At 39.7% G+C, this 27,236-nt stretch overlaps 4 protein-coding genes across 4 annotated transcripts; 1 reads left to right on the top strand and 3 right to left on the bottom strand.

Annotated features, from left to right (window-relative positions):
• Positions 1-536: 536 nt before the first annotated feature.
• Positions 537-13,443, bottom strand: LOC111218001 (rho GDP-dissociation inhibitor 1-like). The gene is made up of 6 exons (XM_022740084.1): positions 13,353-13,443; positions 9,165-9,353; positions 7,711-7,794; positions 4,017-4,093; positions 3,468-3,531; positions 537-2,641 (listed from the first exon to the last, which is right to left on the bottom strand). The coding sequence occupies exons 2-6, from the start codon at positions 9,349-9,351 to the stop codon at positions 2,442-2,444; spliced, it is 612 nt and encodes a 203-aa protein (XP_022595805.1). The 5' UTR covers positions 9,352-9,353; positions 13,353-13,443; the 3' UTR covers positions 537-2,441.
• Positions 13,444-14,218: 775 nt separating this feature from the next.
• Positions 14,219-17,271, bottom strand: LOC111217935 (THO complex subunit 4-like). The gene is made up of 6 exons (XM_022739983.1): positions 16,960-17,271; positions 15,890-16,045; positions 15,660-15,807; positions 15,500-15,566; positions 14,803-15,010; positions 14,219-14,714 (listed from the first exon to the last, which is right to left on the bottom strand). Exons 1-6 carry the CDS (start codon positions 17,155-17,157, stop codon positions 14,694-14,696), a joined length of 798 nt encoding a protein of 265 aa, XP_022595704.1. The 5' UTR covers positions 17,158-17,271; the 3' UTR covers positions 14,219-14,693.
• A 3,075-nt stretch (positions 17,272-20,346) lies between these two features.
• anapc11 (anaphase promoting complex subunit 11) lies at positions 20,347-23,098 on the top strand. Its single transcript, XM_022739895.1, has 3 exons — positions 20,347-20,521; positions 20,664-20,781; positions 22,763-23,098. Exons 2-3 carry the CDS (start codon positions 20,673-20,675, stop codon positions 22,906-22,908), a joined length of 255 nt encoding a protein of 84 aa, XP_022595616.1. The 5' UTR covers positions 20,347-20,521; positions 20,664-20,672; the 3' UTR covers positions 22,909-23,098.
• Positions 23,099-24,109: 1,011 nt separating this feature from the next.
• Positions 24,110-26,190, bottom strand: LOC111217878 (protein phosphatase 1 regulatory subunit 27-like). The gene is made up of 3 exons (XM_022739894.1): positions 25,564-26,190; positions 25,303-25,453; positions 24,110-24,797 (listed from the first exon to the last, which is right to left on the bottom strand). The coding sequence occupies exons 1-3, from the start codon at positions 25,790-25,792 to the stop codon at positions 24,674-24,676; spliced, it is 504 nt and encodes a 167-aa protein (XP_022595615.1). The 5' UTR covers positions 25,793-26,190; the 3' UTR covers positions 24,110-24,673.
• Between the last annotated feature and the right edge of the window lie 1,046 nt (positions 26,191-27,236).

Here is a 27,236-nt window from a genome sequence, read left to right as displayed (position 1 = left end):
TGTCTTTTTTTGGGGGGGTAATGCATTTTGGGTAATGTAGGCGCCAGATTTTATAATGAACATTGTCCCCATTGATTTTGATGATTTTTTTTTTACAAAAAAAAACATCTGAGAGTGTGATATTAAATCTGGGGAGTACTTTACTACACAACTATAATGATCATCAAAATAGTTTAATGATATTTTTTCTATACTGTCTGCTGTACATATGAATATATTATAACTTCTTACTGTTATAAGGATGTTGTACATCATATACCCGCTATTACCGTATTATTGTAATATACCAGACTCACTACCCACAACATACAACCCTACCTAACATAATCCAATCTTCACCCCTAGATATTATTGTACATATACACCATGTAACTGTCCCATGTTATGTCAACTGTCTGTTGTGTTTTATGTTTTCTAAGTCACTATGTCTTCCATGTCACTCCTTGTATGTAAAAATACAAACTAAATATAGAATAAAAATATACAGGTGACAGCAGTTCTACTTATCTGCAAAACAAACAGTGTTAGAGGCCAAGTTGAGCAAAATCTTTATTGACCGAGAAGAGCAATCACAAATGATGATAGAATATACAACCCCACCAGCATGCCAGCGTTTTCATAGAAACTGTACAATGTGAAGGAATGTATGGAGCAGGAATACACATCATTATCAGAAGAAACAAAAAAAGTTTTACATCCATATGTTCTGGTACAGTACAAGTTGATTTCAATTTAATGTGACTGGTCAGTTGTGTTTTAAAACTCTCCTCCCTCATAAAATATTGAGCACGTGTTTCTGTGGTAGTGTCACTTGACCCTTCATGTCACTGAGGTCTCTATCTGAGAGGGTCACTGGGTAAAAAGGCCCAAGGCCTGGTCAGTTTCTTTCTCTCCTCCGTCAGTGTCTGTCTGTGTGGATGAGACCAGACACCGTCGAGGTCTCCGGCAGCAGCAGACGGTGCCTGGCTCAGCCTCCTCCTGTGCTTTCTCTGGTGCTACTCCACACTTGGGATCTCCTGACTGTGGGCTACGAGTTATGAAGCTATCTGAATGAGCGAGGGGAGGGGGGGCGGGGGGGGGGGGGGGGGGCTTTGTAGGGGAATGATGTACATTAAGGCAAAGGGGAAACAACAAATAGAAAAAAAAAAAGACTAAATTAGTAATGTTTGTCACTGTTTTTCTCCACATGATCGTAGTTAGTGCTAAGGCCTCATGGCTAAAAGGAACAAGAGTGCCGATCTGATTTTCACTGGGTTTGGTTTCTTTTCTTTTTCTCCAATTTTTTTTTCAACATTCATTCCCCTCCAGTTACAAGGTCGGTTTATTTCGGGGGGCGGGGGCAGTGGGTGTGTGCAAAGCTGTATCTGAGTAACCTGTATAAACAGTCTCCACTACAACAGGGCTACAGATTAGTTGGTAGCGAGAGTAAGCCCTTGATATACAGACTACTTGATAGCAAGTGCTGCTCGTACACACAAGGCATGCTAAACAGACATGAATAAGTTTAGTTTAGACATTAGTTGATACATAAGGCAGCTTTTTTTTTTTTCTTTTTTTTTTTTTTTTTACCCTTATACTTTTTTTTCCTCCCTTGTTCACTTTGGCCCCAGTCCCCCATTTAAAGGGGAGTGGGTGAATACATTTAGGGAAGGGAGGGAGGCGCTGAAGAGCAGCTCTGAATGAATTGTTTTTACAAGGCAGGTACTGGTAATTATATCAAAAGACAGCAAGCAAGTAGGCAAGCAAAGGAATGCTGAATGTTGCAAGAGGGGGCAGGAGGGGGGAGCAGGTGGATGTGGTGGGGCCTGCTATGAACACAACAGCTGATTAACAGTGATGTGAATACAGTCACATTACACAACCATTGATACAATTATATAAAAAAGGCAAACAAAAGTTGATTGTACAGTTGCTTTTCCACATGTACTTGATACTGAGAGAGGAAGACACCATTCTGGAAAGGTGGAAGGCGGGGTTAATCTCTTCAAGCAGCAAAAAACTGGGACAAAAGAAAAAGAAAAGGGCTGGGGTGGGGGTGAGGGGGTGAGGAAGTAAGGTGCTACATGGCACAGCTCGGCGGGGGGTGGGGGGTGGGGAGCAGTGAGTGATTGAGGATGGCAGCTTGGTGAACAGCGGTGACTCGTGTGCAACCAAGCAAATGTTGAGCAGGAAGGGAAATGCTGGACGGACTGACGGGGACGGGGGTGGGAGGGGCTGCTACTGCTGCTGCTACTGATGCTGATAGAGAGGTGGGAAGGGCGTCGGCGTGTTAAGACGGTGAGGCGGGAACTAAGGCATGAGAGCATGAAATGCACAACAAAGTAAAAAACAAAGAAGGCAGAAATGGTGGACACAGGGTGGGGATGGGGGGAGCGGCTGAGGAACGCACGGGGGCTGAGGGATGTCGACTCCCTTGACCCCGCAGAACGCAAAGGCCTCTTTTAGTCTTTCCAGTCTTTCTTGATGTTGAGGTTCCACTCCCAGGACAGGTGGTCGTGCTTGTCATCGTCGGTAAACTTGGATTTGATGACGTAGTTGCCACGGGCCAGCACGCCTTTAGGAGCCTCCTCCATCGTGGTCAGGAAGTCATATTCATTGGGACGAGGCCCGTAGCTGCCCACCATGTAGTCTGACTTATCAACTGTTGACAAATTAACAAAGACGGTAAGAAACTGCTTTTGTTCACATCAGGGTCCAGCAAACATGGGCCAGTTTTCAGGTGCACCAACATTTTACAGATGAGGGGAAAACTATATCTTTTCCAATGTTTTTTTTGTTTGATTTCTTTTGATTCATTTAAGAATAAAATTCATTTATAAAAAGCTTATGGGATTATTTGTTAATGTTATTATTTATTTACTTATTTTAATATGTAGTGCCTCATAAGCATGAACATAATGTGTTCCAGAGGTGTAACTGATGTCCACACACATACACAGACAATGTGCTGCTTCATTAATGGTTGAATGACTCATTGTGAAACAGGCCAAATGATATCATTCACCTGTCAATTATCTTATTAACTATTGGACTTCATTTCAGTGTAATGCTTCAGTATCATCAAACAGCCTCTCCTCACGAGGAGGCATTGATTATTAGAGGTTTTGTGGTTTATATTTATTGGAATTTACACAATCACTTTATGAACAGTGTCATCTTCAGCAGCTTTATGAAGAATTATGTACCTTTTTCAATGTAAACTATGAAAGGGAAGAATGTAGCTACGCACAGGACATGTATAATTAACAAAGCATGTCTATATTCTATAGGAGAAAAAAGGAAATATTCATTTTAACTGGATTTTAGATCGATGATGAAAGGTTTTCAAAAAATTTACCTGGGAAACTGTTTGGCAAGAGCTAAATTCCAGACATCGCCACAAAAACAGGTAACTAGTGTTAAATATTGAGCTTCAGTGTGTTTGTGTACATAATTTCAAAAAAGGTCAAGAGAAATGGTTCACTCACTCTTCATTCCTTTCCTGTATGTCTGCTGCACGTACTTCAGACCTGAAACTATTTCCCTGTTCACCTGAGGAGATAGAAACGTTGTTGGAGACAAAAAGACAGATGGTTTATATTTTGGTGATAACCAGGAGGAGAAATGGTTAAAAAACTTGAGGAAAAATGTCCTTGAAACTTGACATTAGACTGGTTACTTCTTGGGATTTTTTAATGTAGTATGACAGCTACTAGTCTTAAAATCTGCATTAGGATTGCAATACTATTTCAGAGCTTTTGCGACTGCTGCTTCTACCTTTTTGTCATTTCACGTTTTGTAATGGCAAGGAAGTAATAGAAGTCATTTCCTAACAAGAGGATAATGTGCTATCACTGTTTATGGAAGTTGTGTCTTGACTGAAAAACACATATTGACATTGACTTCTGTTCAATGACCCAAAACATTATTAGTGTCAAATTGAATCGACTCTGACTGATCTTTAAGGAGAGACACATTTTCTCAACAGCAGCAGATAACAAAGACAGATACTCTATGAAAACAGCCATTGCTCTCACCTTAAAGCTGATTTTTATTTTGTATTCAACTCCCTCCTTCAGAACAAAGGCCTGCTTCTTAAAGGCTTCCAGGTCTCCTGTTAGAAACCACATATGAAGAAAAAGCACAGACATCAATATTTTGTTTATCATAGTCACGGTGATGCCATCATCAGTAGAACCCAGGACACAATATCCTGCTATACCAAGCCAATGTTTTGCATTCACCGAGAGGTTTTCTGGTCAATTAAGTTTGAGAATAAAGACATTTCATTTCCCAGGTGTTTCACACTGCCTTCACAACAGCTTGAACAGATATTAGAATCTGATGACCTGCTCTATAATGTTTCTGAGTCTTGAATGAACTTCATTCAGGGTAAGCAGTTATCCAAGTCACTTGGTGGGCCAATAAAATGAAAGCTCTTTATCCATCTTTGTTTCATTTGGGAAAGCTTTACGCAGAGACTAATGAATTGTCAGTCATTAGCAACAAGAACATCATCATTAAGGAGCACAAAGTGCTCTAAAGGAACCCTGAGAGATGTTTTAATATCATCATTTATCAACAATGTGTGACAAACATAATGTGAGTGTTTGACGCTGGCAGGTCAGCTTTGACTCTATTCTACTCTAGTCTGCTGTAAAGCTACAACCACTATAATATGTGTTAGTTTGAAAACACACGAACACATTATAAACACATTTTTCTACGTTTACCCCTGACATCCACCCTCCAGAGTGTGAGCCCCTAACACAGAGACTTTTGGAAACACTGCTGGCTCCGTTTTATTTGAAAACTCCAGTGTGTCCTTTTAGTCTGACAGTGATGCAGACACCCGTGTTCGGCTTGGGTCTCATCAGTCACAACGTATACTTCCCTGATTCATGTGACCCATTTCAGGAATAAAACAACGACTCCCAATCTCTGTTTTCTGCCTCCATGATTCCCTCATGTGTTACTTTCAGTAAAAGTTCCACCTTGTTGTTACATTTAAGTCCATCTTCTCATCAAACGGGTAAAATGGCCACCAAACGGATTTTCCTGAATATTTTCGAGGCTCCCTTTAATTATAGCACCTACTGTATATACCTGCTCACCTGCATATACTCACACTGGATTAACACCAAACATCTGGTGCTGCATGCACATACAGCTTTCATATTCACATCGATCATCGCCCTATACAAGTAGTTCTAATGTTAATCACAGCCTGTGTCACAGGGTGCATATACACACTTTGCCATATTAACATCATAATGTTGCCATGAAGTCAAGTTAGTTAGCTGTAGAGTACAACTTGAGCTCCGTTTTTTTTTTAAGCTTCTATTTATTCCAGTTCTATCTGTCTGTTAACATGTTGGCAAACTGGCACAAATATAAGTACGCCAAATTAGCAATTAGCCCTTTCTGTTTGCAATGTACCCATGGATGGACTATCCATTGATTACTGCGATACTTAAGGAAACTTTAAAACTTTCTGATTGTTTTTTTCTATTATTTCTATGTGGATTTGTGGCTCTTGGTTTCAGTGTTAGCGTTCAGCGTGTTTGCTGAGCTGAGCATGTGTTGTCCTCTTCCTGGGCTTTCTTCTTTTAAACTGGTGCCCGGGTTTCATAATAATCCAACATCAGATGGGACTGTTGTACAGAGGCTGCATTTATTCCGTTACTGGAACTGATCTAACTCACTCACTAAGTTTGTATGACTCATCCTCGGCAGGCTTTTACTGTAACTTCAAAAACAACATAAATAAAATAAATCTGATGTTATTTGTAGCATCTGAAACTTTCTTAAATGGGCTGAAAAGTCTGTTTTTATGTACAACAGTTTCAGTTTTTTGGGTGACTTTTCTGGGATGTTGTGTTAAAATGTTATTATGATAATCTGCCCCCCTCGTATATGTTAATTGGTATAGACAAAGCATATATAACTATATAACTTGTATTTGAGCTGCAATGCTTGGTCTATTCAATAAAAAATTATTGCTGCAGCTAGTTTGGTAAATGATTTGTTGCTTCAGTCACTTTTGATAATTCCTGCTTCTAAAATGAGATGATTTGATGCTTTTCTTTGTCATATGTGACAGTATATTATGTTTTGGACTGTTGGTCAATCAAAACCAGCAGATTGAAGACATCACCTGGGGCTCAGAAAAAAGCTAAGTTCCATAAAAATAAAAATAAAAATGTATAAACTGAGCAATTAGTTGAGGAACTTATCATCAGATTAATTGATAATGATAATACTTACTTACAGCCCTATACCACATGGTAAAATATTGAAATGTAATGCAAACTTATCCATCTAGTTATCCAGAGTACCCTGAATAAAACCTATCAGCATGGTTGGGTATTAATACGGTTAAGTAAACAGCTTTTGTTTTTTAATTAGTGGAACTGAACCTTTAAAAAGAACAAATCCAGAAGCTCAGAAACATTTTGAGATACTGGGACACTTGATCTGCATTTCGACTGCAGGAACCTAGTTCCAATTTTAGTTTCATCCCCCCTGAAAAGGCTGTGCTCCTGAAGAACTACTCTCTGATGGCCAAGGAACTGTCTGGCCAGTTTTCAGAACTAGACAAATAGAGGCTTCAAAACTGCTACAACTTGTGTTCAGATTATAAACAACCACTCCTCACTCACATCAATATTAAAACAGGGGTGACATTGTTTGAGGCTACTGATGTTTAAATATGAGTTATGTACTGCAGCTAACTTCCAAGCTCACCTGAAAAAGCAGAACATAAGACAGAAAAAGTAACATCATCATTACTTTGAAGACAAATCTTTCCTCCTCTGCAGGTCTCTTTTCCAACATCAATTCAATCATGACAGTAACACTACAGTGTCTTAAAAGCATCATAATGATGTGGCTTGTTTTTTAGTTAGCTTTATAGCTGAGTATCAGCAGCACTGTGGGATATTTGGGTTAAAAGATAAAATTACTGGCAGGGATTTTCAAAAACCCACTATTACTCAAAACCTAAATTGTTTAAATTGTATTTAATGTGTGGGCAGACATTATTTTTAGCTGAGAAAGTAGGAGAATCAGGAGAGATGCGAGGGAAGGGAGACACAGGACAGAATGTTCTGGATCGAATGAAATGTAGGCCAGCTCGGCGACGAGCGGCTCCAGAGACAGAGGTCTTAACCGCTAGATCGTCACTGGGAGTAATGTAAATACATTTCACAGCCACCAGTCAAACAGGAAAGAAACGCTGTTTATGTACCGCCTCCATACCTCTGTAGGCGATCAGTGAATCATACATTATTTACAGCATGCTCACGACATATTCATATCTTTTGGACTGATCTGAAAGTAGTGCTGGATGAAAATGAACATAAAAAAAAAAACAGAGTCTGTGCTGGGGTCAATAGTGATGCTATATTTGACTGTGACAAATATAGTCACCGATGCTTTGAAACAGTGAGTAGACTAAGGAGAAAAATAGAAGATGGAATGTGTGGAGCATGATTTTGGCGATTCCACTTGGCCTAAATCTCAGTTCAACTATGAATTTTTGGATTCATCAAATACTGTTTATGATCTCTTCTAGTTTGATGTACGAGATCCACTACCCCTCAAAAATGATCTGAGGGCACCCATTCTGATGAGTTACATCTTTTTTCTTCTGCAAAAGGCAAATATTTGAGTAAACAATCAGGTAAATCTTTATTTTTGTTGCATACAGCAGTCTGAACAGGGACTCACCTTGCAGGTCCAGGACCAAGGGGTTTGGGGCGCTTTCACAGATCAGAGACATCCGGGTCACCTGGACATTGGGAGCAGTGGGATCTGGGACAGGTTCAAAGAAACAGATGGTTCAATACAGACAAACAAGATGTTCAGACATACTTTCCCAGTCATGACATTTTTAGAAACTGTAATTTGATACCATTTAGATTTGTGTAGGATGCAGGTTGGTTACCATGACTTGTATTATCCTTTAAGTCATTTTACGTAAAATACTATTAACTAGAGAAATCATAACATCAGGATGGAACACGAAGAGTGACTGAGTGTACAATTAATGTATTGGTATTTGTTGTGCCAACACTTGTGTAGACAATTTAGACCAGGCTCCAAATATTTACATGAGGCCTGCACATGATGTGTGTCTCCTAACAAGCAGCTGTTCCAAGTGCGAGGGCTCAGGGGAGCTGAAATCAGAACAAGTCGGCGGTAATTAGAACAGCCTCTGGATTAATTAAACTTCAGCTTATTCTCAGTCCCACTGAAGCAATATTTTATCTGCACTGAAAGACAGAATACTGATAATCACAGGATGAAGGAGCCATTTGTAACTTTTGCTATTGCTACACAGCCAATGTTAGCATTAACAGCTGTTTGCCTCCCAATCTTATCAAGAGCATCACTGCAAGACAAGAGATAATGATACATCCTCTGAGCAGTGCTACTTCTTCAGGGCAGACTGGACTACACTGACTCACTGATTAGCACACTAACTTCAGTAGAAGAGGAAGTGATAGAAATAGAAGCAACACATTCAGGGGGGGTTTTTCGGCATCAAATTTGATCAAGAATTGCATCATTTCGTTGGTATTGATAGTGATTAACAAATGTCTGGTATTGTGACATCTCTAAGCTGCTCGTCAGCTCAGTAGATGTGCAGCTCAGGTATGACAGACAGCTGGTGGACAGAGCTGTTGAAATCTCTCAGTTTAACTTAAGCACATCACGTCATAGTTTTAAGTTCATCACCTAAAAAGCTCTGAATCTTGACCATCACTATACAGGGCTGTGAAGCATCTCCAAACTGTCAGCAGTCGAATTGCGTTGTGGGTAATCATCGTTAGTCTACCCAGGTTTCTCTCTGAGTCTGACCACAATGTGGAAACAGTAAAAAGGGCATGGATGTGACTGAGGTGTGCAAAAGCTTCACTGTTTAACCGTTCATCAAAGAAACCATCTGCTAAGCCTGCCTGTGTTGTGCTAATGTTATTATATTAATAGAGGATATTTACCCTCGGTGACGGACGTGGAAACAGTAGCCCTCGTTCACAGAGTGTAAAATACACAGTGTTCCCGGAATTTAAGTCCACTGCTACTTAAAATGAGCCAACTATATTTTTAACCACTAATTTCCTGTTTTTTACTTTCTCCTGCCCCCCAACCCAAACACACACTCAGACACACTGCATTACCAATCTGAGCGACCCCAGAGCCAAGCAGGGCTTCCTTATATTTGCGTAGGCTCTCATCATCCTTATCCAGCTCGTGGATCTCTTTCACAGTCTTTTGGGCTGGTGGCTTGTAGTTCACCGGTTCTGGCTCCTCGTTTTCGGCGGCAATGGCTGCTAGCTGCTCTGGAGTCACCTCATCCTCAGCCATGTCTGGAAACAGATTGCGTGGTGCAGGGGGGAAGAAAATCAGGGGGCATTAATGGCATATGGGGAGGAAAATATAGCAGGTAGAAGCAAAGATCAGGAGAAACAAAGACTTTTGAATCTTCTTGTATTCCCTAATAGACATTTGCCGCTTGGAGGAAAGGTTGTAAATCACTGGACGAACAGATTACCACTACAATAATGCCAGGGAGGAATGCTGATGGAAAGCATCCAGCCTACTGGATCTGTTGCTGCTCTGTGAGGTTGTGCTGAGAAGGCAGCCGCAGCAGCATTTCTCTATACGCTGCTGTTAATGACCTAACTGCTGTGTGATATCATCTGAACATATTTCTCTGAAATAACATCACTTCTAAGAGCCATGAATGAAGCATCATTCATCACATGATACAAAGCCCATCCCTCAGGTGGCGTGGCCCCTCACAGGCCCACACATTATTTAGGTCAGAGGAAAAGGACTGTGATCTGAAGCTTTAAATTAATAAAAATTGGTTTCAATTTCATTGACAGCAAATGAGCGTGTTTGTTCATTCTGTGTTTCCTATGGTAGGGTCACCTCTTTCTAAGGAGGGTAGTGTTGGAAAAAATTCCTCTACAGTGACATAATGAGTAACAAAAGCAGGAAGAGCACTGTTTATGCCAAAAGACTTACAATTCACATTAAGACCATCCTACCTGCAGCACTTACAGGCGCAACAGGCCCCGAATCCCTGGTTGAGGATCAAGCAATGCAGTGTAGACACTGAATCATTATTTGTGTCCATTCATTAACGTTACATTCTCCTGCAACATCTTAGACGTTTATCTTTAATCACTGAAGTCCAACGATTTTCATATTGTAAATAAAATTTTGAGCTCTGCTGCTCCAGGAGAAATCATTAGGGTGGTTCTGTGTACAAGACTAATTTGCAGTAATGTGGAAAAATCAGCATGTTTTTCAAGGATGTTAACTCTTATTTGGGCATTTGTCTGATCCTTCACTGTAGTGCCAAACATTGAGCTTTTCCACAGGTCAGAAAAAAATGGCACTGTAGATCTGTGTAAGACCTGCTACAGATGCACCAGAGAATATTTGACATTCACCTGCAGCGATTCACCTGAAACTATCAGTAAATTAATCGATTAGTTGATCAATATAAAACAAATCTGCATCTGTTTTGATAATTGATTAATTGTCTAAGTCATGACAAAGATTCTAAGGTTACAGCTTCTCAATTGTGAGGATTTGTTGTTATTCTCATTTAAACTGAATGTCTGGACAAATACAACAAAAAACAATCATCCAAATCATCATATAAGACTTGAACTTGTGATGGGTTGTGATTTTTAATGTTTTCTGATCTTTTATGTACAAAACGAATGTCTGGCTGATCAATAAGATAATCATCAGTTGCAGACATGCATTTGGCTATAACTACAAATAACTAAGCTAATTGTACCTTCATCTCCAAACAGTTCTCAACCACTAATAATGCTTTAATACCTATTTGACATCAGTTCACATTACACAACACTTAACATTAAACAACGACAAAAACCACAGAATCCTTTCTGCAGCCAACCTCAACCACAATGCTAAGTAAATTGTGGTGAACTGATTGAGAAAGTTTAAAGGCATGATAACAGGTGCAGTCCTATTATCAAGCCACTGTGTATTAAAAATAGAATTCCCATTACTGATGGACGTTGCAAAATTTGAATGAGGAGACAAAAACAGCTGTGAAGTATTTAATATCTTGAGTCGTTATAACTAAAGTCCACAATCAACAATTGCAGTCCCTTTAATGTAAATATGGTTGCAGATCAGTGTAAGACCTGCAGAGACCAGATACAGATTCCCCCATCTGGTTTGAAGTCAGAGTCAATGAGGATACCTTTTCCCGGGTCTCTTGTCTGACCTGCCCAAACTAGCAGCTGAGTGTCTGTAAGCAGTAAAGGAATGAATTCTGCCGACTGAGAGGCTTTAGTATGTAGTCGTAAACATGCCTGAGCAGGGGCCAAAAACCTGCTTCACAGGCACCATTAACAGGTGACTAATCCAAGGTTTGGAGAATATCTGTAAAATGTTGTAATGCTCAAATTTGACCTCAACTGGTTGCACAGACTGTCTATGTTCAAATCTCCCTTTAAAAAGGAGCAATTTGTAAGTTTTGCTATTGCAACATAGGCAAGATTAACATTAACAGCTGTTTATTTACCAGACTAGAACAAACGGTTCGAGTACAGCTTCATACTACATCCCCTTACTCGAAAGCATCCCTTTTGTTTTACTTCTATTTCTATCACTTGTTTTCCTCCATGCTGTCACCTTCCAATACCGAATCAGTGTAGCATCCAGTCTGCCCTGAAGAGGTAGCTCTGCTCAGAGCGCGTATTCTACCCTAACGCAACAATGGGTGAAGATCTTGGCAAGAATGCTAAGTAACCAGTTCTTAATGCTAATGTTGGCTATGCAGCATTGGCAAAACTTACAAATAGCTCCTTTAAATGACAGTCAAAGGATATGACTTTCTGGTTCTAAAAAATGTAATCGTTATATATATGCCAAGTTCTCTGGTACCTTGGGATATTAAGAATCTGACTTCAAATGTCATTCAACCTGTATAAAAATGACTGTGTAGATCCAGCAGGGGGCTTTCAAGTGAATGCATTAATGCATTATATAACTGCTGGCATTAAACTGTCACTGTGGTGATTTTTTTTTTTTTTTTTTTTATAAATCAAGGAGTTTCTCTCCCCTCCTTTTAAGTGGAAAGGGTTACCGTACATGGATGAAGTAACAGGATGTTAGTCCATGCTTTATTGTGTTTTCTTTGACGTAACACTTGATCATGCTCTTCTTGGTCATTCTGCTCTGACTGATCATGTGTGCTCTTTTTCCACAGTTCAAAGAGTTCAAAGGGAGAAGACAAAAGACGGAGTTGTCCAAAAGTAATAAAAAAAAAAAAAGAGGCCTCATCAAGTACTGTCACACAAAACGTCAACACATCTCAGGATTGCACTGGAATCCAATGTGACAGACCTACCCCACCCAGCTGGATGGGAGGAAGCAGCCTCTAGCCAGGAGACTGCTCACTGAACAAGACAGGAATCTAGAAAGTTCAAATTCATAGACACAACGAGCACAAAGAAGGCTGGAGACTGACTCACTGAAGTTTACCTCTTCTGTCTGCCAGGGCTTCTTCTGTGTAAATGTATTTTTAGTGTTAAACAATAACAAACTGCAGGGCGACAGCACTACGAACCCAGTATCTTTCATGAATAATTGTCAAGAGATTGTCACAGAATTATACTGAAAATATGTCAACAGTCGTTGACGAATTATCATGTTTTCCTATTGTGGTGAATGTAAGACTTACATTTTTTTCTAGCACATTAATGTCACAAATCACAGCTTCCAGAAATCAGTGTAATAAATAAACCAATATTTCCTATAAAGAAATGAGCTGTAATGACATGATTATGGCTTCTTCAAAATGCAACAGAATTATGTAATGTCCGCAAGTGTGTCAAGTCAAGACTGCTGTCAAGAGGCTAACCGCAGCTACCGTAGCGATAAAACAGCAACTTACAGTCATGACTGGGGGGGGCTAGCCAACGCTACCATTGTGGACTGGCATCTTTTCAGTAAAACCGGCTAACATACTGCTTTTGACAGCACGCCACGGTAGCGACAGCGCAATGTTAGCTGCAACAGTTAGAATGTCTGAGTGATTAAATGGATTTGTAATAAACAATGGGGCTGAACTTTTCTTGGCGCCGACGCTCTCACACAGGGTGGGACTGAAGAGAGAGACAAGTGGCTAGCTGGTTCGCTGGGAACAATTCAGCCAAGCTAACCAAAGCCGGCGGCTAACATTAGCCTGACAAGTTATCACCAGCTGACGGAGGCAAGGAGTTAAATCAAAACGGTTTCAGCGACGTGCTCCGGTTAAGATTATTCTAAAAATGCTGTTATCACCTGCCCATGGATCTAAGGAGACTCACCTTTATATTAAATGCAGTAGTGATTTCAGGTGCCTTTGCAGTAAGTGCGTTCGTTGCTCTGCGCTCCTGTGCAAGTATGGCGAACAAGGGAACGGCGCCGCCCCGTGCGCTGCCCGCGCAACGTCTGCCGGAAACAGGTTCGCGCACGCAGCTGACGTGCTGTGAGCCATCAAAAATCACGTTCTGATCTTTTACATATTTACAGTATATGGTTTTGAATGTATTTTTCCGAACGCTCGTTGTTTAGGGAGAAATACTGAGTAATCTACACTCCTCTCAATCGTTGACTACTGCGATGGAGAGCAGGGGATTACAGAATATGGTGACATACGATGAAAACAGATTTCTTTTTGTTCTCACCAACAATTGGCCTAATTGGGAAACCAAGACACTTACAATTAATGTCCGAAATGCAGATGTCTGAATGGTGGTCATGCTTCTGTTTAACGAACTGTAAACTCTCAAAATGAGACCAGATAACGTTTGAGAGAATATAATAATTTTCCACTAACAAATGAAAAGCTGCTACAGCCTTACTTATCGTGGCATAACCTGCAGTTTGTGTTCGCTAATGTTAGAATGTTATTACTTTTGTCTACTTGTGCAACATTCTGTTTTAGGATTATCATATTTTTATACCACTGATTGTCACTTGTGGAAAATCCAGCAAAATACGCTAACTTCAAATTTTGTCAAAGTTTAAGACATCAAAAAAGCTAAAGAGGACCTGATCACAGACAATATGAAGAAATTCGAGAAGTCTAACAAAACTATAGAACTATACATTTGGTCACGTTTGGTTTTCATTCATTTTTTAAAAAAGGCAGACCATGTCACAGTTAAATGTAATACAAAAACACGGCAAAGACAATTCAATATAATGTATTTATGTACAAAACCCTTTGAAATACGTTCATCATGTCAAGTGTACAGTACCAAGTTACTAAACTCATGTACATTAACTTTTAACAGTACATTAAACAGTCTGTGAGACCACTGAATCAAGTTCACATGATTAAAAAAAAAAAAAAACGAACATGTTGCAGGCTCAAGGTAATTGTCCATACATTTGGAAAAAGGGCACAAGAGCTGGTGACCTAAGAGAAAAATTCTCAAAACATAAAACTTTCCCAGAAAACATGGCTACAAAAATACTAAGAAAAAAATAAAATCAATAGAATACAATGGTCCATACAATAAAATGGCTTCAGAACAACTGTAATAAAGTCCGATCGACCATATCAGATTAACCTGATCTTTTCTTTTTTTTTTTTTCTTTTTTTAAATTCATGTCCAAAATAAGAATAAAGGTGATGGAAGCGGCATCCTCTCCGAGTGCTTCTAACTGGTGTCCATCTGAAACTAAAGCATGAGAAACATGATTATTAAAACAATCAATAAATATTCCCAGTACAAAATAAAAAAAGTCATATTCTATCCAAGTACATACCTTGGCATTGTAAGCATCCAACTGAGCATCCAACTCTTCCGCAGAAAGTTGAGGTCTGTTTCCACCTCCTCTTCCACGACCCCTGAAACCTCCACTGCCGCCACCTTGCCTCCTTTCCCCCCGTTCTCCCCGTTCTCCACGTTCTCCCCGTTCCCTCCTTTCAAACTTAGGTTGACCAAGCCTGCTCCGGTCAAACCCTCCGTTTGAACTGCAAAATTACCAAGAACAGGGAGGCATTTTAGATGAGATGTTACATTCACAGTAAATCAACCACTTACAGACAGGTGACAAAGTAAATAAAAAAAAAACAACAAGAAGGGGCTTAATAATGCTCCTTGGTGGGAGGGATGAGCACCATTCCTCCAAAAGATATGCCCATATTTGGTGTTTTTATGATTGTGATTGAGAGCGATGTCTTAACACGTCAGTCCAAAAATGTTACAGAGGAGATTTGGTGACTGAAGGTCATAGCATATGATTCACATTATTTTCATGCTCATCAAACCGCTCAGCAACCCTTAGTACCCCAACGGGGGCATTGTCATCCTGGTTCTCTACTAATCCTAATTCCTTTAAATTGTCACCCATCTGTACATATCTGTAAGCTCGGTGCAAAAGTGTTTGTCTGTGGTTTCCTCATTATTCACAATCATAATTCCCAAAATCCTTTCTGGATCCAGAGCACATGACCACTTACCCTTGTGTGGATTGTCTGCTTTGCTCATCGACCTCTGATGATACTTGTTGGATCTTCATTGGGCGGCCTAAAATATTTCAAAAAGATGAATGTTTAAAACATGTGAGATCCCTTAAAGTGCTTCTAAAGAAGTACCCAAAGGAGAGAGAGACATCCTCACCATCAAGTGGGACACCATTATAGTGCTTCATGGCTTTTAGTGCATCTGCCTTAGTTTCAAAGTGAACATCTGCCGTTCCTTTACTGCGACCAGACCGATCATAGTGTACAGATGCTTTCATCAATGTTCCAAACTCGGCAAACAGCTCCTGCAGAGAAAAGTACAATTATGAGTCATGTCCACAACACACTGACACTAGCAAAGTGGATTAATAGGGTTTAGTGAATTACCTTTATATCTGAATCAGAGACACCAAAGTCCAGATTGGAAATCAGCAGCTTGCCGCTACTTTCCACAATTCTTTCAGCTGGTGCACTTTGTCCTCTGCGTCCACCAACATGCTCCTCAAACATGTCATGCTGCCACTTGTCTGGTAACTCTCTGGGCTGTGGAGAACAACAAAAGAAAACAATACTTTCTTCAGATATTGTGTTCTGCCAAAAATGTTGATGAATCGGTGTTCACAATACTACAGAAATGTTAATTGACCACAAATTCCCAATATATCATGCCTGAACGCTATAAAGAAGGCTAGATTAAGACGACTATACAAAGAAACAATAATTAGCCGGTAGATATAGGCCTAGAAAGCTAACCGCTTTGTGTATACCCAGCATGGCAGTTACTCCCTATAAACAGCGTGGGGAATCAGGCCAGGGGCATCATCCAGGCTTTCCATGTTAGAGTCCGTCTAAAAGGGGATATTTTCCTTTCTTCGAATCTGAAATCCGTCCCATCGAGATGGTGGTGGAGTCGATGAAAGCGGTTTAAGTCCTTACAAGACTGAATTGGGGAACCGGCATTTTCTCTCTCTGTAGCCATTTTGAGATTCAAGATCCAGCCCACAGCTGCTTCGGCTGCATATCGGTGAGGATACTAAATTCATTTAATACTTCAAAAATAAAAACCGTCGGGTAATTCTCGCACGCTGGCAAGTGGCCCGCTGCTGATTCTCCTCGACTGACCACTTCTGCTCAAACAAGCACCACGCACAGCAGCCATCTTGATAATGGAACCATCCATGTCTCGCTCGGGGACATCGGTTTTACAAACTGTTTTTGTCACTGCTGCTCAAGGAAAGTGAAACATGATGATGGTGGAAACAGCCCACAGCTTAACACCCAGAGTAGGTGCAGTCGTGTAGAAATGTGAAGCAAATCACGGGGCAGATAAAATATATTTCACTTTAACTACATTGCTTATGGAAGTCCATTATTATGTAATCGCGATTGATAACAACGCATCACAACACCTCGCCACGTTACTCTTTAGCTCCATTTTAACTGCTTCTCTTTCATACCCTGGTGTACGGAGTGGATCTGTTGTTTCTCTCACGGTTGAAATTATTCTGTCGACTCCGCATTGGCCTCGACGATCCACCGGCACGAGCTGAACTTCCACCCGACCCGGATGATCCTCCGCCGCGGCCGCGGCCGCTGCCTCCTTTCTTGTTCAACTTAATAATGTCGTCCAGAGACATACTCATCTTATCAGACATCGTCGTGCTTGAGCTTTCAGCTAGCGTTGAAGACGAACAAAGAAGTTTTAGCGTCGAGAAGCTGTTAAGCAGTTGTTTACCTCTGGTGGCGCGATGTTGAAACTAACGGAAATTGAATAAATATTATGCGGAAGTGACGGTAACATACTTACCCCCGCCCCATTTTTTCCCCAAAAAACTTTATAGAACAATACTTACAGAGCAGCTTCAAACTAGACAATAAAACATTTTTTTAATTAAATAAAAAATGTTTTTTCTCATATAAAATTATTTGTTTATTTGTTTAAAGACAAACCAATGACTATACAGTATTGTTGCTGAGAGCAGATAAAAACAAAGCAGTAAACAGTATTCAGAGAAATAAATTAGTTTACCAATTTAACTGTTAGGTGAATTTACCAACACTTATAAAACAAGGGCAATACTGATTTTTGTTTCATATTTCCAAAATGTTTAGTTTGGTTTAGCTCAGTTTAGTTCAGGTTTTTACTGTCCCACAAGAGGAAATTCTTTTTTGCAGTACGGCAGCACAGAAACATAACACAATAAAAAATACAATGACATACAATACAAAACACACAATATACAATGATACAATATAAAACACAATGAGACCACTGAAGACATTAAAAGTACTGTACATGCAAAACAGAATAGGCTACAATTAAAAGTTCAAAAGTTGATAGAAGGAAAACAGCAACAAAAACAGAACGGGGAGAAGATAAAAGTGCTAAACTACACAGACAGCCAAGAGGCAGTTTATGTCAGAATTAAGATCATTTATTGTACATTGAGTAAATGAAAACTTGGAGACCTGTTGAACCAAATTTCAGAAACCTGGATCCCTGCCCAGAGGGAGAAGGTGTCAAATTCCTTAAAGATAGAATGGCTCAGATTTCTCTCACGTCTACCTTGCATTTACTCACCACTTTGACAATGTAGGAGAGCAATGAGAAAAGCGGAGAAATATGTTTGTTTGGGTTTTTTTGTTGTTTTTTTTTTTTTAAACCTTTAACCCCATTACTTTCCCTTTTTATCTAAAACAAACACCCACTCTGATGAAAAAAAAGAAATCACTAAGAACCAAGTACCAGATGTTATTATGTTTGGAGATTGTTTTAATAATGAGTTTTTCTTCGAAATGTGACGAAGATGTGATTTTTGTGTGTGGTTTTTTTTCTTTATTTGTCAAATCTATACAACATTATTTGAACAGTTCATTTGACTTCTTCCAAACTCAGAAAATAACAATGTTATACTTTAAGGTAGTCAATGGGTTACTTCAGTTTCTACTGCACCATATTTCTCATAGATGTACTGAATTTTTACTTTCTTTTTTTCTTTTTTACCATAACACTTATCTGTCATCTATAATAACTATTTAGTTTGCAGATTAAGAACATACAGTGTGACGATCCAAAATAAAAGTTACACAACAGTTAACTGGAGTGCACCTGTGGTAAATTCAGCTGATTGGACATGATTTGGAAAGGCACACACCTGTCTATATAAGGTTAATGCAATCCGATGACTGTGAAACAGATTGTGTTTTTGGTCATGTAATGATAATTTGTGTTAAATATTGTTCACCATGACCCAAAACCACAATGTGTAGGAAAATATCTTCCTTTGGTGCCATCCAGTGGTCATCAATAAGAACAGTGTGTGTGACAACAATGCACAGTTTGAAATCTGTTTTAAAAATGAGCAGTCATGTATTGTAAGCATATGTAAGCAGATGTGGTTTATATCATGTATGTCAGTAAACATCACAACAAACATAACAAGTAATGAATTATGATTTATTATGTGACTCCTGTTTGATCTATATCTAATTATTGGAGCCAAATTTTAGCCTAAATAAGACATTAGGTTTTTAGGTCAATGAGGCTTCCTTAAAAATTTGATGTGCTTTATGAATTTCAACCATATAATTTATGGTTGGCCAATAATGATGAAACCTATTTAAGATGCAGGTGTATATCTCACCTGTTAACTGTTACATTAGGTTGTATATGTCAAACACACAGCCGCCCATGTGGTACTTTTTCTGGCTGAGATGCATGACAGTGATGCTGAGGGCCACACTCCTGATGAGATCCAGGTCCATGTCAGCAGTCAGGACTTTGATGATGACACCTTTCACAATCACCCAGACAATGATACACTCCAGATACCACTCCAAAGAGGAATCAGAAGAATATCTATCATCTAGCCTATTACATTTTGTATTTTTTTTAATGTAGTTGTCTATGATTGATATACAGTTATTGATTTGAATAGAAATTTTGAGAAGATGTCATTGATCTAGTTAATTGAATTGCCTGAACTGCACTGTTTGCAATTCATTTGAATTGTAGCCTGATGCAGATGTATGGAGTTACTTAGTTGAATTAATTTGAATTGAATCGATGTGGATATAATTATTGAATTGAACTGAAATGTACTGATGGTGTACTGATGGTGTTGAATTGAAAATAACTGAATGCATTCAGACCCATTTAATTTTGAGCTGATTTATTTCAGTATTTATTTGTAAATACATATTAAAGAAACTGCATTCATGTATTTTATTACATGACAGAATAGACAGCATCTCAACTGAAATAAAGATGTAGTTTCATTATATTCACCACCAAAAATATTGTCTTTAATTTTAAAATAATTGTTAAATAAGTAAAGTGAGGCCAGATAAAACTTCTAAACAGTCCCCTGCAAAGTGCGGATGCTGTTGGGAAAGCCAGTGCCATTATATATAAATTCAAAAACTTTATTTTTATGACTGTGACAAATTGAACAGTGAAATGATATCTTCAGAAAAAAGCGGTCTGGACAATGATAGATGTGGGTTCTTTTTTAATGTCTTTCATGTAAAGACACTTATTGTTACTGTTTTTTAAAAAAATTGAATATTATAAACAACGCAGAGAAAAACAAGAACTATAGTCTCTCAGTGAAAAAAACTATTGTCAGTTATTTGCACTCCACCAGCTTTTACTTAAACTGAGTCAGGAGGGCAGAGTGTTTAACCAGATCCTGCTCTACCTTCTCCGATACGGACGGTAGGTGACGGTATAAAACTAAAAGTTGGTATTGCAATCCGCCTAAAAACTTAAAGAAGAAGAAGCAGCAGGTAGTATGCGCGAGTGCTGCCAAAAATCCTCTATTTCTCTGCTGTCTCTGGTGCCGCCTCCCGGTTCCCAGCATGCAGCCTGTCGTACCGGAAGGAGAGATGAGATTCCCCGGGTTGAAGTATTAGCTGGATGTTGTTGACTAACAACTGAATATAAAATGATTTCTAGTTCGCAAAGACACATCACATGTTAATTCGTGGATATCTGAAGGAGACGATAAACGCTGCCCCGTAAGTCAGCTGATATATTTGTGAACAAGTAGAAGGAAAAAAAGCTAGAACAGTAGTTATCTGTGAACTGTAGCTCACATGCTAATGTTAGCTGCTTTGCTTCATATGGGGGTGTGTTGTTGAGTGTTTTCTGCTCCTGTAGACTTGTAGGATGAAAGTAAAGATCCGACAGTGGAACGGAGTGGCCTCCTGGTTGTGGGTGGCCAATGATGAAAACTGTGGGATCTGCAGGATGCCCTTCAACGGCTGCTGTCCAGACTGTGAGTAACCAAGCCAGCGTAAACGTCTGTGGGTGTTGGTTTCATATGCTGAAGACGGTGGTAGACAAAGTAGTGCATTTAGTTAGGTATTGTTGGAAGAATAATATTAAGATTAGAAGAATACACGTAACTAAAAAAAAAGATATATTCTAATATAAAATCAGAATTGTAGTAAAACAACTTTGATTCCAAATCGAAATTAAGTAGTTATTTATTTCGCAGGGATTTTTAGCATTTCTTATAATTCAAACAGATCAGGCGTCCCTTCCTACCAGAGGGTTGGGTTACACAACCATAATTTTGGCCTCAAAATCTCACAAGTAAATCATGACATCATAACATAGCATATGTTTGTTCACTGATTTATTATCATTGTCACATTCAAAACTAAATTGGTCATTATCAAATAATGCAGTAAAAAAGTAAATTCTCATCAACAATGTGCAGCGGTCATTTCCTCAAAGGTTTTATAAACAAAAGTTAAAAGAAATGGACAACATCTGCAGAAGTCCAAATTGAGATAAAATGATGTAGAATAAGAATGACTTTTAAAAATTTAAATAGCATACTGAACGCGCAATATTACTGTAAATAAACTGTATGAATGATGTCTAGTCTACTATTTTACACTAAGTGGGATTCCTAACTTCATCCATATATATCAATATCCAGATTGTATCCCGATGGTGACTGTGGGTGTACTCTGAAATGTTTTCTGTTCTGTTTCAATCACTTGTAAAATGACAGCAATAATCTAAATATAGCATATTATAATACCGAAAAGCACTAAATATTAAACCATAATTTATATTACTGTAACACACACTCAGCACATTGCAGCATTTTGACAGTAATCAAACAGAACAGTGAAGTCAGGTGTCAGTAGCACTTACATTATGTTGCAATGCTGCTGAACAGGGAAATGGTAAAATAAAGAGAAATGTTCTGCTTGATTCTGAGGATTGAGCATGTAATTTAGTATTTTTCTTTGCTATATATGCGAGGTTAGAATTTAGCATTTTGGCTCTTATAATTAAGAGTTTTGCATATTGTAAAATTTCTGAGCCTGTTAAACATCTGAGCCAAAGCAACTGTTCCTTCTGATAATTCCAGTACCTCACTCCAGGACGAGTGAACTTGATCGAGCTTTCATTTATTGTTTTACGAATGCACATTTGACACTTTTCCATGGTTTCTCATGTTTTTACAAATAAAATCATTCATGATTTTTGTATAGTTAGTTATAGACAGGTGGAAAAGCGCCCAGTACAGTTTCCCCTGGGTTGGCTTGTGAGACTGTTGGCTTCTCTCAGGAGAGCTGCTAGCGCTCTCAGGACTAGCTTCCCTGCCATCAGCAGCAGAGCTGCTACCGTCCTCGCCACTGTAGCCAGATTGCATGTATTTTAAAAAGGCTGATATTTTGGCCTTACTTTCAGATGTTTTGGGTTGATGTCTGTGCATCTTTACTTTTAAATTGCTACATAACATAAGCTTTTATTGCACTTGATGTAACTAGCTGTCAGCCTGCCTGTCCTCTGCTCCGCTCCACTCAATGTGTGTGGGCAGGGGATAAGACACACACACAGTGAAACAGAAAGCAGAGAGGAGAGAGACACCACCGTTATTGACAGCAAAACACAGTAGAGATTATCACTGAGCTGAAATGAAATGAGGGGGAAAACGGGAAAAAGCATTAACATGTAAACATGTAAATGATGTAGTAATAGTGATCTATAAACAGGTATTTCAATACATGATTAATAGTGTTTTTTCTTTCCAAATAATACATTGAACAGTGGGAAAACTGATATGATACAGTATTGAAGGTCTAATATTTATGTCCTAAATGGCCATTTAAATTGAGTTGTGAGAGTTGAATTCTTTTCTCAGTATCTCTTAAAGTAAACTAAAACAACATGCCTGACAAACAACAACACCCACTCTTTAGTATGAATTGTAAAATATTAAACTTGTTTTGCAGGCAAAGTGCCTGGAGACGACTGCCCGTTGGTCTGGGGTCAGTGCTCCCATTGTTTCCACATGCATTGCATCTTGAAATGGCTGAACTCGCAGCAAGTCCAGCAGCAGTGCCCCATGTGCCGACAGGAGTGGAAATTCAAAGAATGAACCTGCAGAGGTGATGCTGCTGTACGCCTGTAGAGACTCACGCAAGCCTGTTCATGTGTTTCCTTTTTGTATCAGTTGTAAATAATGTTTTTGTACTTCTCCATCTGATAAAACGCAGAACATTTGGAATATATTGCATTCTCTTGATAAATGTAGTATGTAATTAAATAAATAAAACAGATCAACATCACATGCACTGTATGCCTCTTGCTTTGCATGATGCATGTAAGTGACTGTTTCATCAGTGTGGTTGACTGCCTGATTACCCCAGAAGCCTCTGTGGCAGCTGTTTTGAAGCATATGACCTGAATTTCAATGTGCTGCAGACTGTTTCTGATTTTAATCCTTCTTGATGAGATTAACCAGATTGTTTTGTGTTTCCAGTAATGACTCTGAAGAGGCACTTTAATAGCTAGTTTCTATCAGGTTAAAAACTTTCAATTTGTTATGTTAATATATTTTGGCACACAAATCCATTCAGACCAACTCATTGTATCTTTAAAGCTCCAGTAGTTGATTTTTATCCCCTTTTGAGCTACTTGGGGATAATGACATATCTTCACAGACAATCTGTCTATCCATCCAGCAGACAGAGCAACATTTGGAGTTGTGTTTCTGTCCACCTGATGCATGGAAGTCCAATATTCTCTCACCTATTAGCTCTCTAGCTTTGGTCTCAAACTGAGAAAACTAAAAACTACATTTTAGCTGCTAAATGCTTCTCTATTTTCCTCATTTATTTGCTAGCTTTGTCATTTGGTGCTGGGCAGGTAGTGTACAGTGATTTAAGTGTTTGATATTTATAATTAAAACCAGCTGCCTACTGGTGCTGGGGATCTGCAGAGCTGGGTCACATTTCTCTGTGGGTTTGACATCAAGAGTGTCCCAATTCACATTACTCATACTTATTTCTTGCATTGTTAATATAAAAAAAATTGGTTTTGCGGCTTTAATTTCTCAGTTTCTTCTCTGTCTTGATGAAAACTAACACTTGTAGTGTGTAGTATTTGTTGAAACCAATATATTTTGGCCATTGGTCATCAGCCCTGATTAAGGTTGTTGAGATGTTGGAGTAATAAAGTAATTCCTGGATATTTCATCTTTAAGATGGCAGTTCAAATGTTAATTACAGTACTTGATTCGTTTTGTCTCACACTGTGCTGGGAAATAAAGGAAATGGTAAACAAAGTGATAGGTTCAGTCTGATAAAATTTATTTAGAAAAGTATAAAAAAGAAGCCATTATCAAATAAGTACAAGTTAATACAGTTGAGTCACATAAACTTATCAAGAATAGACAAAAAAAAAAACACTTGATCAACTGTAAACAAATGTGTTAATAGGGCTGACCACACAAGCCTGTATGGTTTTTCTAATCTTAGCCTACAGAGGAGGGCATGCTGTCATAGAGGTGCTAATCAGCTGAGCAGAAACAACAGCTTCAAGTTTCACAACATTCAGAAGCCTTCTGAAATCCAGCGACATGCCAAATACAATCAACAACTTAAAATCAAGTCATTCATTCAGTTCACTGCAGTATAAAAGATCAGAGATCAGAGGGGATCCTCTGCCAGCAATCAGGAGTCAATCCAATCGGGAGGCAGCCAGCCGGCTCTGTCAGCCCACAGACATCCACAGTCTCTGAACTCCTGAGCTGAGGCAGCTCACAAGATCAGGACGCTGCACTGACATGGCCTTTTCTGTCCATTACTGCAGAGCAGTCGGACGATGGGGCATCAGTTTGTGGTTTTAAGAGCCAGGTGTTTTCAGTCATTGACTGCCAGCCCGAAGAGCTCCAGCAGCTCCTTGATGTCCGGGTCGATGAGGTCGGCCGGCTTCTCCCCGCAGTCGTTCTCCAGCTCAGGGTCTGCACCAAGCGAGAGGAGGTAGCTGGAAGAAAACAATATAACGTTGCTTAGTGAAAGGTATCAAATGTTGCTGGTTTGCGACATTGGCAAACTCAATGCGAGTGTCTGCCATACTTCAGTGTCAGGAAGGTCAGTGAGGTGCAAGAATGCAGCAGATCCTCCAGCTTGTCTTATCGCTGTGACGTAAGAGAGCTGTGGAGCCAATGAGTGTGTGTGTGCCTGTGTGTGTTGGTATGTGCTTGCCAAAGCATAAACATGTAATGTTAGGCTTTAAAGTGCAAAGAAAAAATAACAGTCTTCTTTTTAAAGATAGAAAGTTGAAATCATAAGCAAAAAAAACCAAACAAAAGGCATTTTGCTTCTACAGCTTTACTTGGTCTGGTATGACCAGTAGCTTATGACTCAATCACTTTTGCTGCTGTTGCACTATGTTTTAGTTTCTATACCATAATTCTCACTTGTGGCAGCAACTGTTCAACAAAAGTTACACAAGCTCTGTTTCATATAAAGAAAGAGTAGATGCTCACCGTGCAATGTGTGGGAAACCGTCGCTGCAGGCCATGTGCAGTGGGGTCCATCCCTCCTCATCTCTCTGGTGGATATCTGCTCCGTAGTGGACCAGCAGCTTCACACACTCCAGGTTCCCAGACAGGACGGCCTCATGAATGGCAGCCATGCCTGCATATACAAGGCAGAGCACAGGATAACGTTTGTGGTGTCATAAGCAAGATCTCTAACTGCATGAGCATTTCACAGATCAGGGTTATGTTATTGTTTCGCAGGCTCACCAGAGTGGTAGATGGTGTCCAGGCTGACTCTCCTGGCTCGGATGAAACACCCAATTCTCTCCAGCTCGCCGTGTCGCACATAGTCCTGGAAAACAATGTCATTGGGGAAGTGGACGCTGCGGATCGGCTTCAGAGAAGCAGAGCTCTTGCAGCTGACTGGGACACCACAGTCCTCGGTGTAAGCCTTGATTCCCATGGTCTGGGACACGGGGCACTGATAGTACTTCATCCTAGTCAGAGTCAGACTTCTCTTTGTTCTTGCAGAAAAACTGGCAAATTCCAAGTTTCCAAGTGAGTTTGACCTCCTTTAAGTCTTAAAAATCAGAGCAGATTCTCTTCAATCTCTGAGAAGTCAGTTGTTGTCCTGCAGAAAGATCAGTCAGTTCTTCTCAGTGTGGTTCTCTTTCTGTCCAGTGTCTCCTGTGTATCAACAGTGGAGCTGTTCCTCTGAAGGCCAAGCCTCCCTGCGGGTCTCTTTATACTCTCTGTTGGGCTATTCTAAGACACAACACCTCATAGATCCAGTGACAAAATTTGGAAGATGAGTATCCGTCTGGTCAGGGCCCTCCCACTAACCTGTCACAAGCCTGTGATACAGCTCACATCTCAAGACATGACAGCCAGTAACCTCTGCCTGTCACCCCCCTCATACACAGATGCTGCCCACTTAAAGTTAGTGGTGACATCCCAGCAGCTCAGAGGTAGGTGGGTGGGTGGGTGGGGGTGGGGGCTGGAGGCTTCTAGTAAACACTAAGCAGGATAAAAGTGGTTTACTGCTGGAGTGTGTCAGTGTCAAGGGCAAGGGCATGCAGGGGTGAAGTGTCATGTGTACGCTGCTGACCATCAATTGCACTGACATAAACAGTGTGGAAAGGCTGCTGGCTTCATAGTCATGTACTATCTTAATGGCTGATGTGAGACTCAGGAATGGTTCTGATCAAATGACTCCATGGTTTGCATCATTGTCTTTATGACTACAGGGAAACTGATAATGCAACATTTAAAAATATATATTTTTAAAAGTGCCAAACATGGTCTGGTTCCGGCTTTTCAAATGTGAGGATTTGATGCTTGTTAAGTGGCTTTGAATGTTTGTCAGACAAAAAAAAAAATATATATTGAAGAAAGGAATTTAAAGATGTCACCTTGGGCTCCGGGAAATTTTAACCACAATCGAAGCGTGGGTTGGTCTGCCAGTTGGTTGGTGCACCAACTGGGTCCATTCATCATCCCCAGACAACTTTTCATCAGTCACCCGAGGTTCACATTTGTGGTTTTGAGTCAAGATCCAGATATACTTTATTGTCCTGGGCTCAGAGTTACTGCCACAGATTACCTTCAGACATACATGGACAGATTGTTATACATGGTGCAAACACGTTCCCCACAGGAGAAAATGTCATAATTGTACTGAACATGTCAATTTTTTAAATTCTTTTTCAAATACTGTGATTTATGAACCAGAACCAGCCCGACAGATATATCTCCCATCAGCCTCAGATGTACTTTGTGCTGTTAATTAGCTGATGTTAACATGCTCAACTGAGAACTCATAAGTGAACATTATACTTGCTAAACATGTTAGTGATGTTACTGTGAGCATATCAACATGATGATGTTAGCATTTAGCTCAAAGCTCTGCTGTGCCATAGTACATCCTCACACAGTTGCAA

The sequence above is a fragment of the Seriola dumerili genome, unplaced genomic scaffold, assembly GCF_002260705.1.
Source record: "Seriola dumerili isolate Sdu_G_001 unplaced genomic scaffold, Sdu_1.0 BDQW01000050.1, whole genome shotgun sequence".
NCBI classification, from domain to species: domain Eukaryota; kingdom Metazoa; phylum Chordata; class Actinopteri; order Carangiformes; family Carangidae; genus Seriola; species Seriola dumerili.
This window is presented reverse-complemented; position numbering and strand designations above follow the sequence as displayed.